The following is a 17,343-nucleotide window of genomic DNA, read 5'->3' as shown; positions in this document are numbered from 1 at the left end:
CCTTTGATTCTGTTACCTCTCCTTCAGCCAGATGCCATAGCATCACCTCTCAGCATTATCCCCCACTCCTGTCACTTCATGCTTCCTGGGATCTGACCCCTGGCCACAGCTCCTACCTCACCTGCAGCTTCTCCCCCACACATTCTATGCTCCAGCCAATCTGTGGCTCTCTGAACTCTTCCCCACCTCTCGACCTTTGCATGTGTTATTCCCTCTGCCCAGATCATACTGTGTCCGGCCTCCTACCACATATTTAGGTCCACCTCTCCCAGGAAGACTTTCCTGAACACCACAGGCTTGCTGGTGCATCTTTTTTCTGCTCCTGTGCCTCTCTGGGCTGATTCCAATCCCACTCAATTACCTACTAATTTATCTGTCTCCCTCTGAAGGCTGTAAGTTCTTTGTGGACAGGGATCTTGTCTGCAGTTCTAACCAACACCTAGTAAGTACTTGTTGAGTAAACAAATGGAAAAAAAATTAACATACATGCATCAGAGCCTCTCCTGTGAGTAATGCCTCAAAATTTATGGCTGTCCAAGTCTTAGTGAAACCTTGCTAGGAAGACACAAGATCCTGCCTTAGGGCCTTTGCACTTGCCTGTAATGTTCTTCTTCAGATAACCCCCTGGTTTGTTCTCGTACTTCTCTCAGCTTCTGCTTATCAGAGAGACTTCCCTGACCATCCTATATAAAATAACACCCCATAGCTCTATTCTCTTCCTTGTTTTTTTTCCCCAAAGTGCTTGTCCCCACCTGACATTTCACATATTCTTTAAATGTATTCCCCGCTTTTAAACCTGAGCTCTTTACCATCAAGGTCTCTGTTTTGATTACTTGCTTTTTCCGTAGTGCCTATAAAAGTGCCCGGCATTGAATTTATGTTTAAAATATCTATTGAATATTGAGCTGAATACCTAAAGGATAAAAAAAAATAAGAAAGTAAAGAAAAAGGAAAGAAAGGAAAAGAAAAGAAAAGTAACAGAGGGACAAAGGGATTAATTCTGGTGTTTTCTTTTCCCTGGCTCTTGCCTTTGGCCCCTGTTTTTATTTTTCTTCATGTTCTGTTGTACCTGGGTCAAAGTGAATATGCACACAATCCAGCCAGGCTCCACTGACCACAGATTGACCATAGACAGGGCTGGGCTCAGCACCGAAGTCCTCCTACATAAAGCTCTTCTGTAAAGGCAACAGGTATGGGGATTCCATGCATGTCTGTGTGTCTGCCTGTGAGGTCCTTTAACTCCAGGTACACGTCCCCATAGCCCGTTTGCTGATACACACGTGTGGTTTTCCCTGAGGTCAGAAGGCTCTACTAATGCAACAGGGTCTTGGTCTGTCCTGGAAAGCCGCAGCTGGAGTCCTGGGAAGCAGCTGGTATCAGGGCAGACATTTCCCATCAGCATTGGCTTCTGCTGGCCTTGACAAAGAAGTCCCTTAGAATATCTGGATCTCTTGGGCCCAGCAGCCTCTTGGCTTCTGATTGTGCCTTCAGTGAGCCTCCTGGAAGCCCCCTCATGAAGCAGCCCTGCCCAATGTGGGTAGTGGGTCTGCTCTCCACTGCTGCCGTGGCTCTATACACAGGCCTACATCTTCTGGATGGAGAAGGACAAGTGCCCTGGAGGGAGGAGGTCCCTAGGATGGGTCAGTACATCACCTCTAAAGACTGTGAGACTTCTGAAGACAGGGACTGTGTCTGTCTTATTCACTAGTGTCTCCCCAGCACCTGTCACGGTACCTGGCACATACTGGGTGCTCACGTAAATGTTTCTGCAAAGCTGAATGGACCCTGTGAAAGCATCATTATTATCCCCATTATACAGCAGCAGCGGCCCCCAGTTACACCGTCCATGTCTGCCATTTCTCCCACGCCTGCCACATTGTAATCACCATTCAAGTTCTCCCTTTCCTGCCAGACTGTAAGCTCCAGGAGGGGAGGGGCTGTGTGGGGCTCATCCCCTGCTGTATCCCCAGCAGCTAGCACAGGGCTGGCGCGTAGGAGGTGCTTGGCAAATATTTCTTGAATAAATGGATCGATGGATGAATGAATGAATGAATGGATAGATGAAGCTCAGAGATATCATGTATTTCATTTGACTACACAGCAGAACCAGCTGAAGCCAGTCTCTCCAACCAGGGTGTGAACTCCATGAGTGCAGGGATGCAGTCTGGTTTTTCTCACCACAGGATCCTCAGCACTCTGACCAGTTCCTGTATATAGTAGGTGCTCGATAAATACTTGCTGAATGAATGAATGACTTCAAAGACTGAGCTTTTAAAAATATTATTATTTTGCCACATTCTTTAAGGAGACATGGGACCTTATGTGCAGACACGTCACAAGTCCCATTTTGAGAGAAGGCAGAATTTAAAGATACAGGATATTTTGCGACAGTGAGGATTAAAGGGGGGAAAAGGGGAGCAGGTTGACTGAAGTATGAGCTCCCTTTTCTGTGGCTGGAGCACTAAGCTGCATCATTCCCAGCCAGCAGGAAATGAAGCCACAGAGCACAGGGTTTCCAGCTGCCGATCACTGAGACATCAGGGTCAATGTGGCCCACAGAAGCAGAGGCAGCCAGACCTTCAGGAACCCTGCAAAGAAAGCAATTATAGGGCTGCTGCTAGCACTGATGTGCCTGTGTGCAGAACTAACATAAGATGCCACCTTTAGACTGACCAATTAGGAAAGGACACCCTCTCTGGGCTGATCAGTTAGAAAAGGGAAACTTTCTCTCTATCTGCCCTGAAAACCAATTAGAACAAGGTGCCACTCGGGGTGGAAAAATAGAAAAAGGTGCCCTCCCAGGTGGACCAGATTGAAGAAGACAGCCTTTCTTCTGGCACTAGGATTGGTAGCCCCTCAAAAGGACACTCACATACAGTGCCCAACTTACTCAACCATCCTTGGTGACCTTGGGATATTCACAGAGGACAAGCCTCTTGTCCTTGTCAATATCTTGAATCTTTAGCTCCAAGCTCACTGATACAGAGTTGGCCTAGCTCAGGTAAAACACTAGGTTGGTATAACAGCTCTTTCAGATCTAGATGCCAGGAGCCAAGAAGGGCAACATGAATTCACTTTTCATCCAGATTTTCAGACAAGTCTGTGTCTGTGAAAATCAAAGGCCATAAAATGCCACCTGTCCCTAGCCTTTGTGGTCAGAGAGGCAGAGAAACAGGGTTTCTTGTTTGTCTGTGATGTTTATCCCGGAACTAAGCCTGGTCCTTGGCATGTAGTAGCACTCAACATATATTTGTCACCTGTTGAGTGAGTCCTAAAAAAGGTGTTAGAGATGAATCACAAAGCTTCAGGAAGTGTACAAGGTACAGACCTAGTGTATGCATGTCTACTGGGTATAAGTTTGTATAAGTATGTGTATGTCTGTCCCTGCAAATATGCGTGCATGCAACTCCAGCTATCTGTGCATCTGTGTGTGCAAATATGAGCATATGCATGTGACCTGGTGTGTGTGTATGTGTGCAAACATGTTTGGATGATATACATTCTGTGTCTGGGCACACCTGTGTCTGTGTGCACATATGCACTACTGTGGGACAGCACAGGTGTATGTGCATATGTACAGCCCCAGAACCAGGAGTTTCTACAGACACAGTCACCTCTTCAGAGCTCAGGCCAAGCAGGCCAGGCACTCCAGCACATTCTGGGCCCATATATAAAAGCCCCAGAGAAAGGTTCTAGTGCAGGTCCCCCTGGAAAGAGGACCTGAACTTACCCAGGCTGCTGGAAGCAGCCCTTGAGACTACTGCTTGGACATCTGTAAAGGGAAAGAGAAGGATCAGTGCAAGGGGAGGGCATGCAGATGGCAAGAAGCCGGAGACATATCCCTTCAGTTTGCTCTTCTCTTTGCAGCTAGAGTGGTCTTTTTGAAACCCGGGTCCGATCATGTCACTTCCCTGCTTTGGACCCTTCAGGAGTTCCCCGCTATTTTCAGGAGAAAGGCCCCAAACCTTAGCAACAACTGTATGTCCCCCCATGGTCTGGGCCCACCTGCATCAGCTCATCCCATACCATTCTCCTCCTCTTTCCAGCCTGCCTGGCCTTTTCTCAGTTCTTCTAGCAGGCTGGGCTACCCACCCCCTCACCCCTGCCACCACAGGCCCTTTGCCCATGCTGTACCCTCTGCCTGGGATTCTCTTCCCCTCACCCCCTTTCCCTGACCCCTCTTGGTTAATCTCTCCTCAGTCTGAATAATGACTGCTCCACTGGTCTATAAGCTACATGTGAACCGGGTCTGTGTCTGCTTTTGCTCACCACAAGATCCCCAAACACTAGCACAGGGCCTAGCACACAGGAGGTACAAAAACAAATTTGCGCAATGGAATGAATGAATGACTGGGAACTGGTAAAAGGAAGGCAGCTTATAGTCCACCTTGCCCCACAGAATCCACTTGTTCAGGTTCTTCAGAACCCAATAAGTTCCACGTGCCAGGTTCTGTCATCCCTTATCATCTCCAGAGAATATTCCCCACCAGAGACATGGAGGAGGGAGTGGCTCTCTTACTTTTCCGTGTTATGGGACCCAGGTTCAGGACGTGGGTTTGATCTATGCTGCCCCCACCTCGGAATCTGGTCCCGGAGCAGGTCTGCAGGAAGAGGGCAACAAAGAAAGCCTTCCATGAGGGAGACTGAATGTGGTTCTGCCATGGGGAGTGGGCTGCACTCCTCATAGGACCTCCTCCTGCCTCAGGTTGGGGCTTGAGGATGGTCGAGGCAGGAGTTGTCAGGAGATCTGTATACTTGGGCTCATGCCCCACCTCTACCTTTCGTTAGGTTTATGATCTTAGGAAAGTCACTTAAGTTCTCTGAGCTGCTCTCCCCATATAGAAAAGGGAGCTAATAAAATGCCTCCCCTTTAGTTACTGCAAAGAATGAAAAAGTTAACACAGATAAGGTGCACCTGGTGCTTTAAAATGTCAGCTTCTGTTACCAGAACACAAGCTTGCAGATAAGCCAGAGCATTTGCCAGCCTGTCACACTGCACCGATTCTGCCTGATTTCCTAACAGCTTAGGTCTCCTACCATGCTCTGCCCACCCCATCTTACTGCTCATTCTATTCCTGGACTAAAAGAGAAACACAGCAGAAGTGTTTGTTTTCTTTTAGACCTTGTGGCCAAATGTCTTTGGCTATGGGAGACGGGCAGGGGGGAGATCATGGCAGGCAGCCTGAGGGAGGAGAGGCAACTCACAGGTTTGCATTTTTCAGTAGAGGTGTCGCACAGATACACTTCACAGTGCAGGTAGACCAGGTCGTAGTTCCCGGCAAAACGGAACATCTGGACAGAAAATCGGCCCTGAGGGGACTCCCCGTTCTCCACCACCTGGATGGTTGAGTCCTTAGTGCGTGGACATCTGGGAAGGTTAAGTCATATTACATGGTTGGTTAAGCAGGCACTCTGGAGCCAAACTTCCTGGGTTCAAATCTCACTCCACCACCTATTAGCTATGTGTCCTTGAGCAACTTAATCTCTCTGTGCCCCAGTTTCCCCATCTATATACAGGAAATACTATTTGTAACCCATATCATAAGATAGCTGGGAAGATTAAATGAGTTAACTTTTCCAAGAGCATGCTACATATATGACACACAGTAGATGCTACATATCCTAATGCATATATATAATGCTGAAATAAAAATGTCATCAGCACAGGGTTGAAACTATGCTATAAAGTCAGCACCGCTGATTTCCCAGGAAATGACATTCAGGATCATTAGCTGCCATTTGTTGGCTATCTCCTATATGCCTGGTTCTGATGATAACAGTGGACACTTCTAAGTCCTGAGGGGCAGTGACCAAAAGGGAGTGTGTCTGTGTGTGTGTGTGTGTGTGTGTGTGTGTATGTGCACCCATCAGTATACATACACAATTGCACCAAAACTCAAAATTGCATATGCAGAGACTCATGTGTGTGCTGGGCTGGATCAGGATACAAGGGCAGGCGAATTGGTCATTTTCTCCGCTCTTTTACATAAAATTTGCTCAAAATTGATTTAGGAGAGGGGACGGAATGCTGACTGCACAGAGGAAGAACTGAGAAGGGAACTCCCTGCTTTGTGCAGACAATTCAGATCTGTTTGTAAAAGTGCCCACAATAAAAGCTCTGAGGTTCAGGGGACCCACCCCCTGAAAGCTCCACGCACCCAACCTGAGCAGGGCATCCAAGTGTCCCCTCCAGCCCCTTGCTGTCTCCTCAGCTGGCTCTTCCTTATACGTCCTGGAATGTTCACCACCCCTCTTGGACTGGTGCTCCCCAACCCAGCTCCCACACACACCCAGACAGAAAAACACAGGCACACTCAGCATTTCTTCCTGCTGCTTTTCCAAAACTTTCCAAGTGTCCCACGACATACATGCTCAATGTTTTCACTAGGAAAAAAAAGTTTACAAATCCCTACACAGTAGGTATTATTTATGCCAATTTCACATATGAGAACATGAATATTTGGAGAGATGAGATGAATTGTGTCTCCAGACTAAGAAATAGCAAAGCCAAGATATGGACTCAAATCTCCATGATGCTCCGATCTCCATCAATGCCCCTTTCCAAACTTGCTTTTTTGGCCTTACCTAGAAACCACCTTCGTGTATGTTTTCCTGTGTTTCCCAGCATCTGTATTGTTATAATTTACTTGCTGTTTGCATTAGATATACATATATTTTTATTGGAATACATCTGTTTTTTAAAAGAATCTTTAGATCCTGACCACAAATAGCAAGCCAACATCACTTGCCATAAGCACAACATGACCATTTACAGATAAATACAAAGTAAAACAGTGCTATTAAATCTTAGTTATACAAAGTAAAACAGTGCTATTAAATCTTAGTTCGCTCCTGTCACAGCAGAAGGCCCTAAAACAGACTTCTTTCTGTTGCAAAGGGGATTAGCAATAACAGAGAGGTATAAGTGTCAGATGAGCACCCAACTGATACTTTTCCCTTGATGTAACCAGGCAGATTCTAAGAACCGAAACAGGAATAGGTCAGTGCCTTTGGGGGATGCTTTTTCTGACTATGCTATTAAATAGCATATGCCCCTCCCCTTTCCCTGCTTTGGGTTTTTCCTATAGCCCCCTTACCACTGACATGCTACAGATTTCTCTTGTTTAATTATTGGTCCCCCCTCTTAGAATATCAGCTGTATGAAGGCAGAGAGTTTTGTCCCTTCTATTCACTGTGCTATGCACAGAGCCTGGCACACAGTAAGCTTCCAAAGACATCTATTCTGATTTGAATGACAACGTGGATTACTTCCTCACAGTGTGGTCCACGGTTCTCCAGTGCCACCTGTGTCCCCCCTTTTACAACTGGTCCTTGGTTAACTGTGTCTCCAGCTCACTCCTCCCAGCCAAGTGCCATCTTGCTTCCTACTCTGGGTGAGTGCACCTTTCAATCAGGTTTCCTAACCTTTTCTTGAGTCCTGGACACTCCCAACCTTCTGGTGAAGCCCTTGCCTCCCTCTTCAAAAATAATGTTTTAAGTGCATAAAGTACCTAAGATTATAAAGGAAATCAGTTCAACTGAAGCATAGTTCTTAAAATATTAGAGCATTTGATATATGCATTATATACTTACGTATCTATTATATATAAACACATTTATTTACAAGGATGTATATTTGATAATACATTAAATAATAATTTCTAGTAGAAACTCTAATACTCTAGTAACTAAAAAGTACTGATGTGTAAATGTTTTCACGTGTCCTGCTAATACTGTGGTTTGTTGCCTATGTTCATAACAGATGGTAATGCTAAATTTCAACTAGACATTGTGAATATAAAGATGTACTTTCCCCCAAATCCAAATCCAAAGGCTGCCCCCTCCTGCCCCAGAATTCCATCTACGGGCCTTACCTGTCCTGGATGATGAAATACTTCAAGGGGTCTGTGGCGTTGCCACTGGGTGTGGCATAGCAGTTGGTCATCAGCAGTGCAAACCGGGACAGGTCACCCCCATCCAGCACAGTGCCCACATAGAGAAAGGCCTCTGTGGCCAGGGTCACAGAGGAGCCTTCGTAGGGCTGTGTGTAGGCAGGGCTCTGGAAGAGTGCCATCCGCACGGTGAACATGCCTGTCCCTCCCACACTGATGTTTAGGACGCTACAGGGGGAGAGGAGCTGATGAGAAAACCAGAGCTGAGAACAGCAACAGATGGGCCACCCCTTCTAGTCTGCAGTCCCAGGCCATCCCTGGGATGGCTCTCTGCGTGTTTATTTAGCAGGAGGACTGGATGGCTCTCTGCGTGTTTATTTAGCAGGAGGACTGGAACCCACCAACCACTGCAATGGCTGCCAACTGTGATGAGCAGACATGGGTCACCTCAGGATCTTGTTGCAATGCAGGTTCTGGTTTGGTAGGTTCAGGTGGGGCTCAAGGTTCTGCATTTTTAACAAGCTCCCATGTGATGCTGATGCTGCTGATCCACAGACCACATTTTTTGTAACCTGCCCATCTCCTTCACTTGGGGGCCCTTGCCTTCAAGGAGTCCAATAAACAAATTCTCAAGGGAGTCACCTACATTCCTTCTTTGGTCTTAACCTGGAGCAGTTAAAAGGGATGACTATGAGTCCTACAGGCCTAGGTCAGAGTTCTGGGTCCTCCTACAGCAGAAGATAGGAGTTTTGTAAATGGGTTATTTCTAACCACATTGAAAACAGCTACACTGATGAGACTTCGCAGAATGAGCCAATAAAGGACACTGTGAGACTGATAACGCTAGGAAATAAGGCACATGATAAAAACTCAGTAATGTAGAAGTCCATTTTGCAGGTGAGAACTGGGTTATTGGTTTGGACTCAGATTTGGACTAGGGCAAGATTTCCAGCTCAAACCAGAGAGACATCTCCATATAGATGTGTTGCTCCTTGAAGTCTGTCAGGCCTGAGACACGGCCACAGTGCTCCAGGGCACCACTTGGCCAGGTGGTTCTCCAGCCAAAGGCAGACAATGAACCACCTTCTTCCCCCAGGTCAGCCATGCACCCTCATCAGTGCCTAGTGCCCTTCCCTGAGTCAGGTTGGCCCAAAGAACATGTAGCCATGGATGAGCTTCATAATGAAGGTCATGGTAGAGTGGGGGCTCTGGGCATGATGGCCTAGGTTTGAATCCCAGCTCTGCCACTTACTAGACTCTAACTTTGGACAGGTTACTCAGTCTTCTCTGAGCCTCAAATTCCACATCTGTATAATGGGAACACTACTACTAATAGTAATATTTACACCTCTTAAGGTACTCTAAGATTTCAGTGAGAGGTTTCCTGTAGAGCAGTTAACACAATGCCTGACGTACAGTCAGCTCTTGATAAGTGCTTGTTATAGTTACAACTGCAATTTTTTCCAACATCACATTCGCATCATTGGCCTGTGATTCATCCTACTCAGAGATTTTCAATTTTATTTAGCAACAGGATCCTTTTACTACTTTTTTTAATAATAAAATCTCATGTGACACCCAATATGGGTGGAACTTCTCTGGTTCACCCTGTAGGCATCCCCAAACGTATTTCCTTAAAGACCCTCAAACTCTAAGAGGCATTATTTATAAACCCCTCTTTTTTTTTTTTTATCAAATTCCTATTTGATTCTTCCTTCCAGAGAAGGAAGGAAACTAAGGTCCAAATATGGCATATGATTTATAGATCATATAAACAGTAGGTCTGGACCAAGAGCCCTCCCTCCTTCCATCTGGTCCAACCACCCTGCCCCTCGAATAAGCCAGAGGCCCTAATATTTAATTCACACATGCCAAGCACTGTTGTGCTTCTAAGAAAGGCAGTATGAGTACTGCTAAATCCATTTCACAGATGAGAAGTTTGACACCCAGAGTGGGGCTGTCAATTTCCAGAGCCACCTGGTTAGTATGTGCCAGAGCCTGGATTTGAATCTGGGTTCCTTCCTTCCAGGCTGGGCTCCGCCATTGGAAAATACTGCCTCCCAGCTGCCCCACCCAGCAACATATGGATGGCAGTTAACAGGGAAGCTGAGGCCTGGTGGTTAAGAGGTTGTGCGGGTAGAGATGGCCAGGCGCGCTGGGGACCCTCTCTGGCCGCACCTGACCATTGGCTGCATGGAGGTCTTCAAGCTGACTTTCATGTCCAGGGGGTAGGAACACGCAAAGTTGATTTTGATGTTGCGGTCACGGATGATGATCTCATCTGCCAGGTAGAGGGTGTTGCTATACGTGGCATGGGTTTCATTCCTCTGTATTGGGGGGGTGGGAGTGGGAGAAAGGGGCATGAGAATCTGAGTGGGACTCAAAGCCAAAGGGGTTTCTCTGGCCACCTGTGAGCTGCCCTCCCAGCTGTCATAATCAAAAGTTATAAGGACAGCAACCATTTATGAACTAGGCCCTGAGCTAAACACTCCTCCTGCATGACTGCATTAGCCTCTTCAGTGACCCTAAGAGGCAGGGCGACTATCTCCCTGCCCCATGATGAGGAGATGGGGGTTCATAGAAGCTGAGTAACTCTTGAGTAACTTGCCCACAGTATGTGGGATCTAATAAGCCTGGGCTCTTCAAATTAGGCCACGCTTCTTCTCAAACACTAAAAACACTAAAAACCACGTCCAGACTCATTATTAATGCTGGAATTTCAAATGCTGTGCTAAGCAAATAACAATTTCTTTCTTCCTTTCTTTTGTCTTCTTTCCTTTTCTTTCTGGGGGATGAGGGAGTTGGAGGAGCAGTATTCCACTCAAATATTGACCTCTGGGTCCCTTTTGAGGAGGTTTCTGGAGGTGAGGTCCTGGTTCTCTGAACAGTGGTGATGCAGACCTTGCCTCTGAGGACCACCCAAGACAGGCAGACCTGCTTCTGAGCCCAGTGCTGATACCTCCTGGCTGAGAAGAATCACTGTCCTGTCTGGGCCCTTCCGTTCCCATCTGTAAAATGGGGCACTGTCACCATGGATCATTCTCTTTATTTAAAGCTAACATTTATTGAGCACTTACACTGTGCCTGCCAGTGTCTCAATCACTTCACACACATTAACTCATTTAATCCTCTTAACAACCCTGTGAAGTAGGTACTAGTATCATTATTCTATTTTACAGTTGAGGAAACTGAGGCACAGTCAGGCTCATATGACTAGGAAGTGGTAAAGCTGGGGCTTGAACCAGGCAGTGCTCCAACCCTGTCCCACACTGGCCAGGACATACCATCATCACTGTTCCACAGGGGCCACCCCTGGCTGGGGTCACCACAGATATCCAGTCCCGGTCGCCCCTCTCACGGAAGCCTGAGCACTGGCTGTCACGCAGGTACATGAAAACCTTCTCAAAGCCCAGGCTCTTCAGCTGGCACTTGCTCAGGGACACCTTGATGTCATTGGCTCCACACTCCAGCCTGCGCTCCAGGAGGGAGAGATCTGAAATGGGCAGGGAAGGCAGGATTGGAAACCTGGGACCACAATTCAGCATCCAGCACATCCCCAGAGCCCGGGCCCAGCTGTCAGGCTGGCCACCAGCCGGGGGCACTCAGATTTAGCCCCTGTCTCATCTTGCTGTGGTCTCCTCTCTCAGAGGGACGGAGACACAAGACTGGATTCCCAGCATCATTGGATGGATCCACATGGCCAACCATCAGCTCCATGTTACCCTAAGTGTGGATTGTATGCAAAAAACAATATTATTTTCAGGTCATTCACTGCCCCCGCCCCCAGCATTAAAAACATTGAATCTCAGTAAAACAAAACAACAAACAAACACAATAATCGCAATATCTTTCCATTCTTTCTATATTAAAGAGATAGTCCACACTAGCTACTAATGTTTTTAATGCTATATACTTGCTAATTTCCCTTTTAAAACAACGGAGTGCAGACATCAGGCTAAGTGTTTGGGGCACACAGTGACATCCAGCTGGATTTTTTTTTAACTTTTTAAAATTGAAGTATTACACAGCTGCCGGAATTTAATAATTTTCTTTCATTGTATTCATTTTTACTGTTACCTTCTATCTAAGGTAAGAGTTACTTGCCACAGATAGATGCAGCAGTGGCCTTAAGTGTCCCAAGTTTATTTAAAAGAAGAAGGATTCAACCAATTTAAAGAAGAACAAGTTAATAATAAAAACCACAGTCCAGGTAGTACTTGGATAAAACGAAATTGTAAAATTGGTACTAAAATCATGACTGAAGTTTGGGAAATACTATCCTGCTTCAGTCATTGTACATATGGGGAAACTGACGCTTGGAGACCCACAGAGCCCTGCTCAGGATCCTCTGCTGATCAGAGGAGGGCCCAGCCCTAGAAACCGCAGGCTGGTCACCAGTCCTGTGTTCTTGAGCTGCAGAAATCCGGCTTAGGCAGCCTTTGGCCAACAAGTGGTAGCCACCTGTACTGTGGTGTGGGAGCCTCAGGAGGAAGGCTGGGGGTAAGGAGGTTCCTCAAGCTCTGGGAACTTTGGGGTCAGCTAAAGGGAGCCCAGGAGCCCAGAGAGCTTCTCCTGGTTTTAACAGATATTACTGGACCCACTTTTCACTCAGATGGGATGATATGCATCCCTGCATCATCCCCATATGTCCCCAACTCACACATAGGAATGTGTGCCTCCCCCAGTTGCTGACATTTCTCAACACATTGCCCTCCTCCTACTGGTCTCACCAGTGATGTTGAAGTCCTGTTTGCACTGGCAGCTCCATGTGCCATCATCCGATTTGCAGTCCTCGTCTGTACTGCACTCCTCACATGTCCCCAACACAGAGCTGGGGTCTGCAGGATCACAGACACTGTCAGTCAACAGGGCTGCTCCCCGGTCTCCCGTGGGGCCCACCCAGGTCTGGAGTGGGAGGTAGGGGGAGACGCCCACTCACCTGTGCAATAGGCCAGATAGCACTCAGGGGGCGCGCTTAGGTTGTAGACATAGTAGCCACCAGCACAGGCCTTCACCTGGACAGACGTGTGCCACAGGCAGCAGTGGCCACTCCAGTGTGCGCAGGCTGTGCGGCTCACTATGCCCTCATCACTGGACGGGTGCGTACCGTTGAGCCACATGGGCGCGGCCGTGTTGCAGTGCAGGACCGGCACGCAGGTCTCCGCCAGGCGCACACCGCCTGGCCCCATGAAGCGGTACCAGCCGCTCAGGCCCACGTCGCAGGTGTAACCCACCCCATGCTCGGTGCTGCGCCAGTACTCATCCAGGATGCGGTACTCCTGGCACGGGTCCGCGCACACCAGCGCGTCGCCCTCGGGCACGCAGTCCAATCCCGGCCCACAGGAGCCTGGGGAGCACTCGCAGTGTTGCCCGTCCCCCAGGTAGCCCTCGGGACAGACACACGAGTAATTGCCCTTGCTATTGACACAGGTGGCCAGGGCGTGGCAGTGGCTGAGCCCGGGCTCGGCGCACTCATCCACGTCGGTGCAGCCCAGCCCGGGCGTCAGTCGGAAGCCGTCAGGGCAGGTGCACAAGTAGGAGCCCGGCATGTTCACGCAGCTGCTGTCCTCAGAGCAGTTGTGGGCCCCAGGGATGACACATTCATCCAGGTCCACGCACACAAGGCCATTGCCAGTGAAACCCACCTGGCAGGAGCATGTTGTGACAGCCCCATCCTCCATGCAGGTGGCATTGCTGTGACATTCAGAGCAGTTCCCTGTGGATAGAAGAGTCCGGCCTCAGAGTGGGGGCAGCTGGGCCAGTGGTCACTCAGAGAGTCCTCCTGCATCCCTTAGGGTACCATGTTCTTTAAGACTTGGTCCCTGGATGACTCCCTCCCAAACAACTAAACAAAACTCCCCTGATGCTTCCACTGTGCATTCTTCTCTGTTAAGCATTGCTTTCAAAGTATGTCTTCTTTTAAAATATCCACGTTTCCACATCCAGAGGAATAATACAGAGTTCTTGACACTTTGGTAGGATTTAGGTGACCCTGTCACCCCTTCCCCACCTTTGAACATTTAATGCCTTTTACTCAGATCTTCCCTGCCTCCCCTCTGAAGACTTCCCCAACTCTCCCTGACAGGGCAGTCGCACTTTGTGTGACATCCTCCATGGCAATAAACACAGTAAAGATAACGAGCTGTATGCTTTTCACTCATTATCTCATTGAATCATCGCCAATGGCCCTGTGGGATCGCTTTTGTATTTACCCTTATTTTAAAGATAAGCAAACTGAGGTTCAGAGGGTTTAAGCCACTTGCTCTGTTGGTAAGCAGCAGAGCCAGGACAGAAACCTAGGTGGCAGGACCACAGAGTATATGCTCTTAACCTCTTAACCATGACACTGAAATGGCATTTACTGTGCCCCAAAGTACTCCAGCTCAGGGGAGACGCCCAGCTCAGGGGAGACGCCCAACTCCCTTCCCCAGGGAGAAGCTGAAAGCTAGATGAGGATAATGCAAGACCCAATGGAATGACCTCTTAAGAGTGCAGGGGGAGGTGTTTGGGAGCCACTGTGGTGTGTTAGACCTTGACCTTCCAGTAAATTGCCAGGGGACCTTAGTGGTAGTCTAGACTCTTGCCTCCAATGTGTGATCCAAGGACCACAGCATCAGTATTACCTGAGAGCTTGTCAGAAATGTAGAATTTCAGGCCCTATGCAGGGCCTACTGAATCAGAATCTGCATTTTATCAAAACTCCCATCTGAATCCTGTATACATTAAAGTATAAAAAATGGATTTAGAGGGGCGCCTGGGGGGCTCAGTCGTTAAACGTCTGCCTTCGGCTCAGGTCGTGATCCCAGGGTCCTGGGATCGAGCCCTGCATCGGGATCCCTACTCGGCGGGAAGCCTGCTTCTCCCTCTCCCACTCCCCCTGCTTGTGTTCCCTTTCTTGCTGTATCCCTCTCTCTGTCAAATAAATAAATAAAATCTTAAAAAAAAAACGGATTTAGAATAAATCAAATTCTAAGCATGATAGGAGAGGAAGCCAGACCTCCTCTGTTAACAGCAGCATCGTTCCCTGCACACACAAACACACACACACACAACCCCCCCACTTACTTGCTTCCAAGGTGTCAGTGGATGCAGCTATGATGACCCAAGAGGTTACCATGACTACCATCCACACCGAGGTCAGAGAGGAAAGCTGCCCCATTCTTTCTGCTCTTCACAGCTTCTTCTGGTCTGGGGAGAACCTGCCCAAAGGCAAAGACAGGTTGACCCCTTGGGATTTCCTCCCTGTCTGTGATGCCTGGAGTCCTGTGGAACAGAGATGGATGGGATAAATGCATGATCTAACTCACTTCCCCACAGTTGGGAAGAGTGCTTTAGTCCTGCACTGCACGACTCCAGAAGATGCCATTTATATGAACTACAAGAAGTGTACAGTGCTGTGGCCCTTGCTTTGGTGGTTTTCCCATCTGTGACCCCACCCATCCTCCCACCCCCATATTAGCCTCTGCTCCCCCAGTCTCAGTGAATCTGGAAGAACTGAGTCTCATTTGGAACAGGAAGCAGCAAGATGGGGTAGTGTGTTCTGGACTCCTCATCTTACTGGAGGCAGCTTTAGGTTTTCACAGCCACTCCTGATCCCCTGATGGGATACTTTCAACTTGCCCAGATCCATTTATCCTTCAACAAACATCTACTGCGTAGCTACCATGTGCCAAACAGGGAGTTACACACCGAGGAAGGCCATGAATGGGACAGGCAAGACCCCTGACTTCATGCAACCCATATATTGTAAAGAAGTTTATTCAGATAAGCAACTCCAGAGATGATTAACCTTCACAGTGGATTTTGGTGTTTCCAGAGCAGTCACTTATTATTTCACTCAATTGGTGAAATAATCCTGGGTGGGTATTACTATTGCCTCAATTTTTACAGCAGCAAACTAGGGTAGTAAGTGGTGGTTAAATGTGTGGCACCTGGAGCCTGCCACCAGGATCCAAATCCCTGTTTTACTAATCACTGACAGTGTAACACTGGGCAAGGTATTTCAACTCGCTAATAATTAGTTTCCTCATCTATGAAATATGGATCCTTGCTTTCACAAACTGAGTGCCTATGATGTGCCAGGCTCAGTTTGAAGTCCCTGTGATCAGAGAACTTGTGTTCTGGAGCTGTGTTTTCCAAGCCTTTGTGATCACGATCTACTATAAGGAAAATACTTGGTGTAGTTGCTTGTGTATGTGCATGGGTACACACATGCACACAAAATATAAATTTTATAAAAATCTTAGTATTGTATGCATTGCTTGCTGAAATAGTATCTAACATTTAATTAGAAGAAAATTTTGGATATAATCCACAAATGATTTCATGATCTACTAATGGGTCGTGAAAACACTGTGGCAGATGATAACTGACTGCATATTGTCATGGGGATTAACTAAGATGATATGAGCAAAGCAGGGCCTGGCACATAGCAAATGCTGTTGTTCACTGCTATATCCCCAGTGCCTAGTACATAGTAGGCACTTTGCTAATATTTGTTGAATGAGTGAAGAAATAGTAGTCATTGTTATTAGTAAAGCACAGCCTCGAAGGGAGGGAGATTGACCAACTGAAGATAATGAAGCCAATAGTCAGCAGAGGAATGACCCAATCTAGGTCTGACCCAGGTGTCCAATCTCTTCATTTCCTTCCCCCCTCTCCCAGAGTGGGAATTAGCAGAGAACTAGGTGGGGGGAGAAGTGGCTAGGAGAGGAGAGAGCCATAGATAGCCTTACCTGAAGCCACAGAGGTAGAATTAGTCCATTTCCAAGTGTGTGCCTCCTATATATACATCTGCCCCTGGCTGGCAGTCTTTCCTCCAATTATTCTCTGGTTCTGTTTCTTGAGATTGTTTTCTTAAGGGTGGAATATTTTCCCCTGTGGGCACAGTGTTTTCTTTTCCTAGGCTGTCAGATTGTTGTTGTTCTTTTTCCTAATATGTGGACGCCCCAAATGACTGACATTGGGGGTCAAACTTGTGCCCGCAAATATAAGGCCTCTGTTTTGCACCTTTTGATATAAAGAGATTCCTTAGTTAGAAATTAACCGGAAAAGCAGTGCCAAGGTACTAGGCATTTTCTTGGTCAATGAGAGGGACAAGGTGGACCCAAGGAGCCAGGCAGAGGCCAGTATCTGAAGCCAGCCTGCGCTGGGGCAAAAGGGGGTTTTTATTGCCCTCATTAGGACATGCACCTGTGGCCATTTGGGTTTCCTGCCCTGAGTAGGGCACTCTGCTGAAGCACACTCCATCCTCATGGGCTCAGCAGGCTCCTCTATGGTCCGGACATGAGCAGGAGAGGAGGTGAAAATGGTTGAAAGTCAAAGCCTGAAGATAATTGAGACATCACCAGACCAGACCCACTCTGTGAAACAAAGAATCTGAGTTCCCATGAGGATAGGCCCCCTTGGGAGGTGGGTAACTTTGTGACTGAGTAGACTGACTTTTGAGTCC

General features: G+C 47.6%; 1 protein-coding gene across 2 annotated transcripts; it reads right to left on the bottom strand.

Annotated features, from left to right (window-relative positions):
- Window positions 1-2,264: 2,264 nt before the first annotated feature.
- UMOD (uromodulin) lies at window positions 2,265-16,836 on the bottom strand. 2 transcript variants are annotated; one of them, XM_025855615.2, is made up of 11 exons: window positions 16,628-16,836; window positions 14,958-15,155; window positions 12,832-13,608; window positions 12,623-12,730; window positions 11,177-11,385; window positions 10,071-10,219; window positions 7,875-8,120; window positions 5,206-5,368; window positions 4,520-4,601; window positions 3,731-3,772; window positions 2,265-2,588 (listed from the first exon to the last, which is right to left on the bottom strand). In XM_025855615.2, exons 2-11 carry the CDS (start codon window positions 15,049-15,051, stop codon window positions 2,527-2,529), a joined length of 1,932 nt encoding a protein of 643 aa, XP_025711400.1. In that variant the 5' UTR covers window positions 15,052-15,155; window positions 16,628-16,836; the 3' UTR covers window positions 2,265-2,526. The 2 variants fall into 2 exon arrangements, with proteins under 2 accessions (XP_025711400.1, XP_025711401.1); XM_025855616.2 differs by having other exon boundaries at window positions 14,958-15,091.
- Between the last annotated feature and the right edge of the window lie 507 nt (window positions 16,837-17,343).

The sequence above is a fragment of the Callorhinus ursinus genome, unplaced genomic scaffold (assembly GCF_003265705.2).
Source record: "Callorhinus ursinus isolate GAN/ISIS: 27379988/994484 unplaced genomic scaffold, GSC_fseal_2.0 scaffold13, whole genome shotgun sequence".
Lineage (NCBI taxonomy): Eukaryota > Metazoa > Chordata > Mammalia > Carnivora > Otariidae > Callorhinus > Callorhinus ursinus.
The sequence above is the reverse complement of the archived record's forward strand: the minus strand, read 5'-3'. Positions and strand labels throughout refer to the sequence as shown.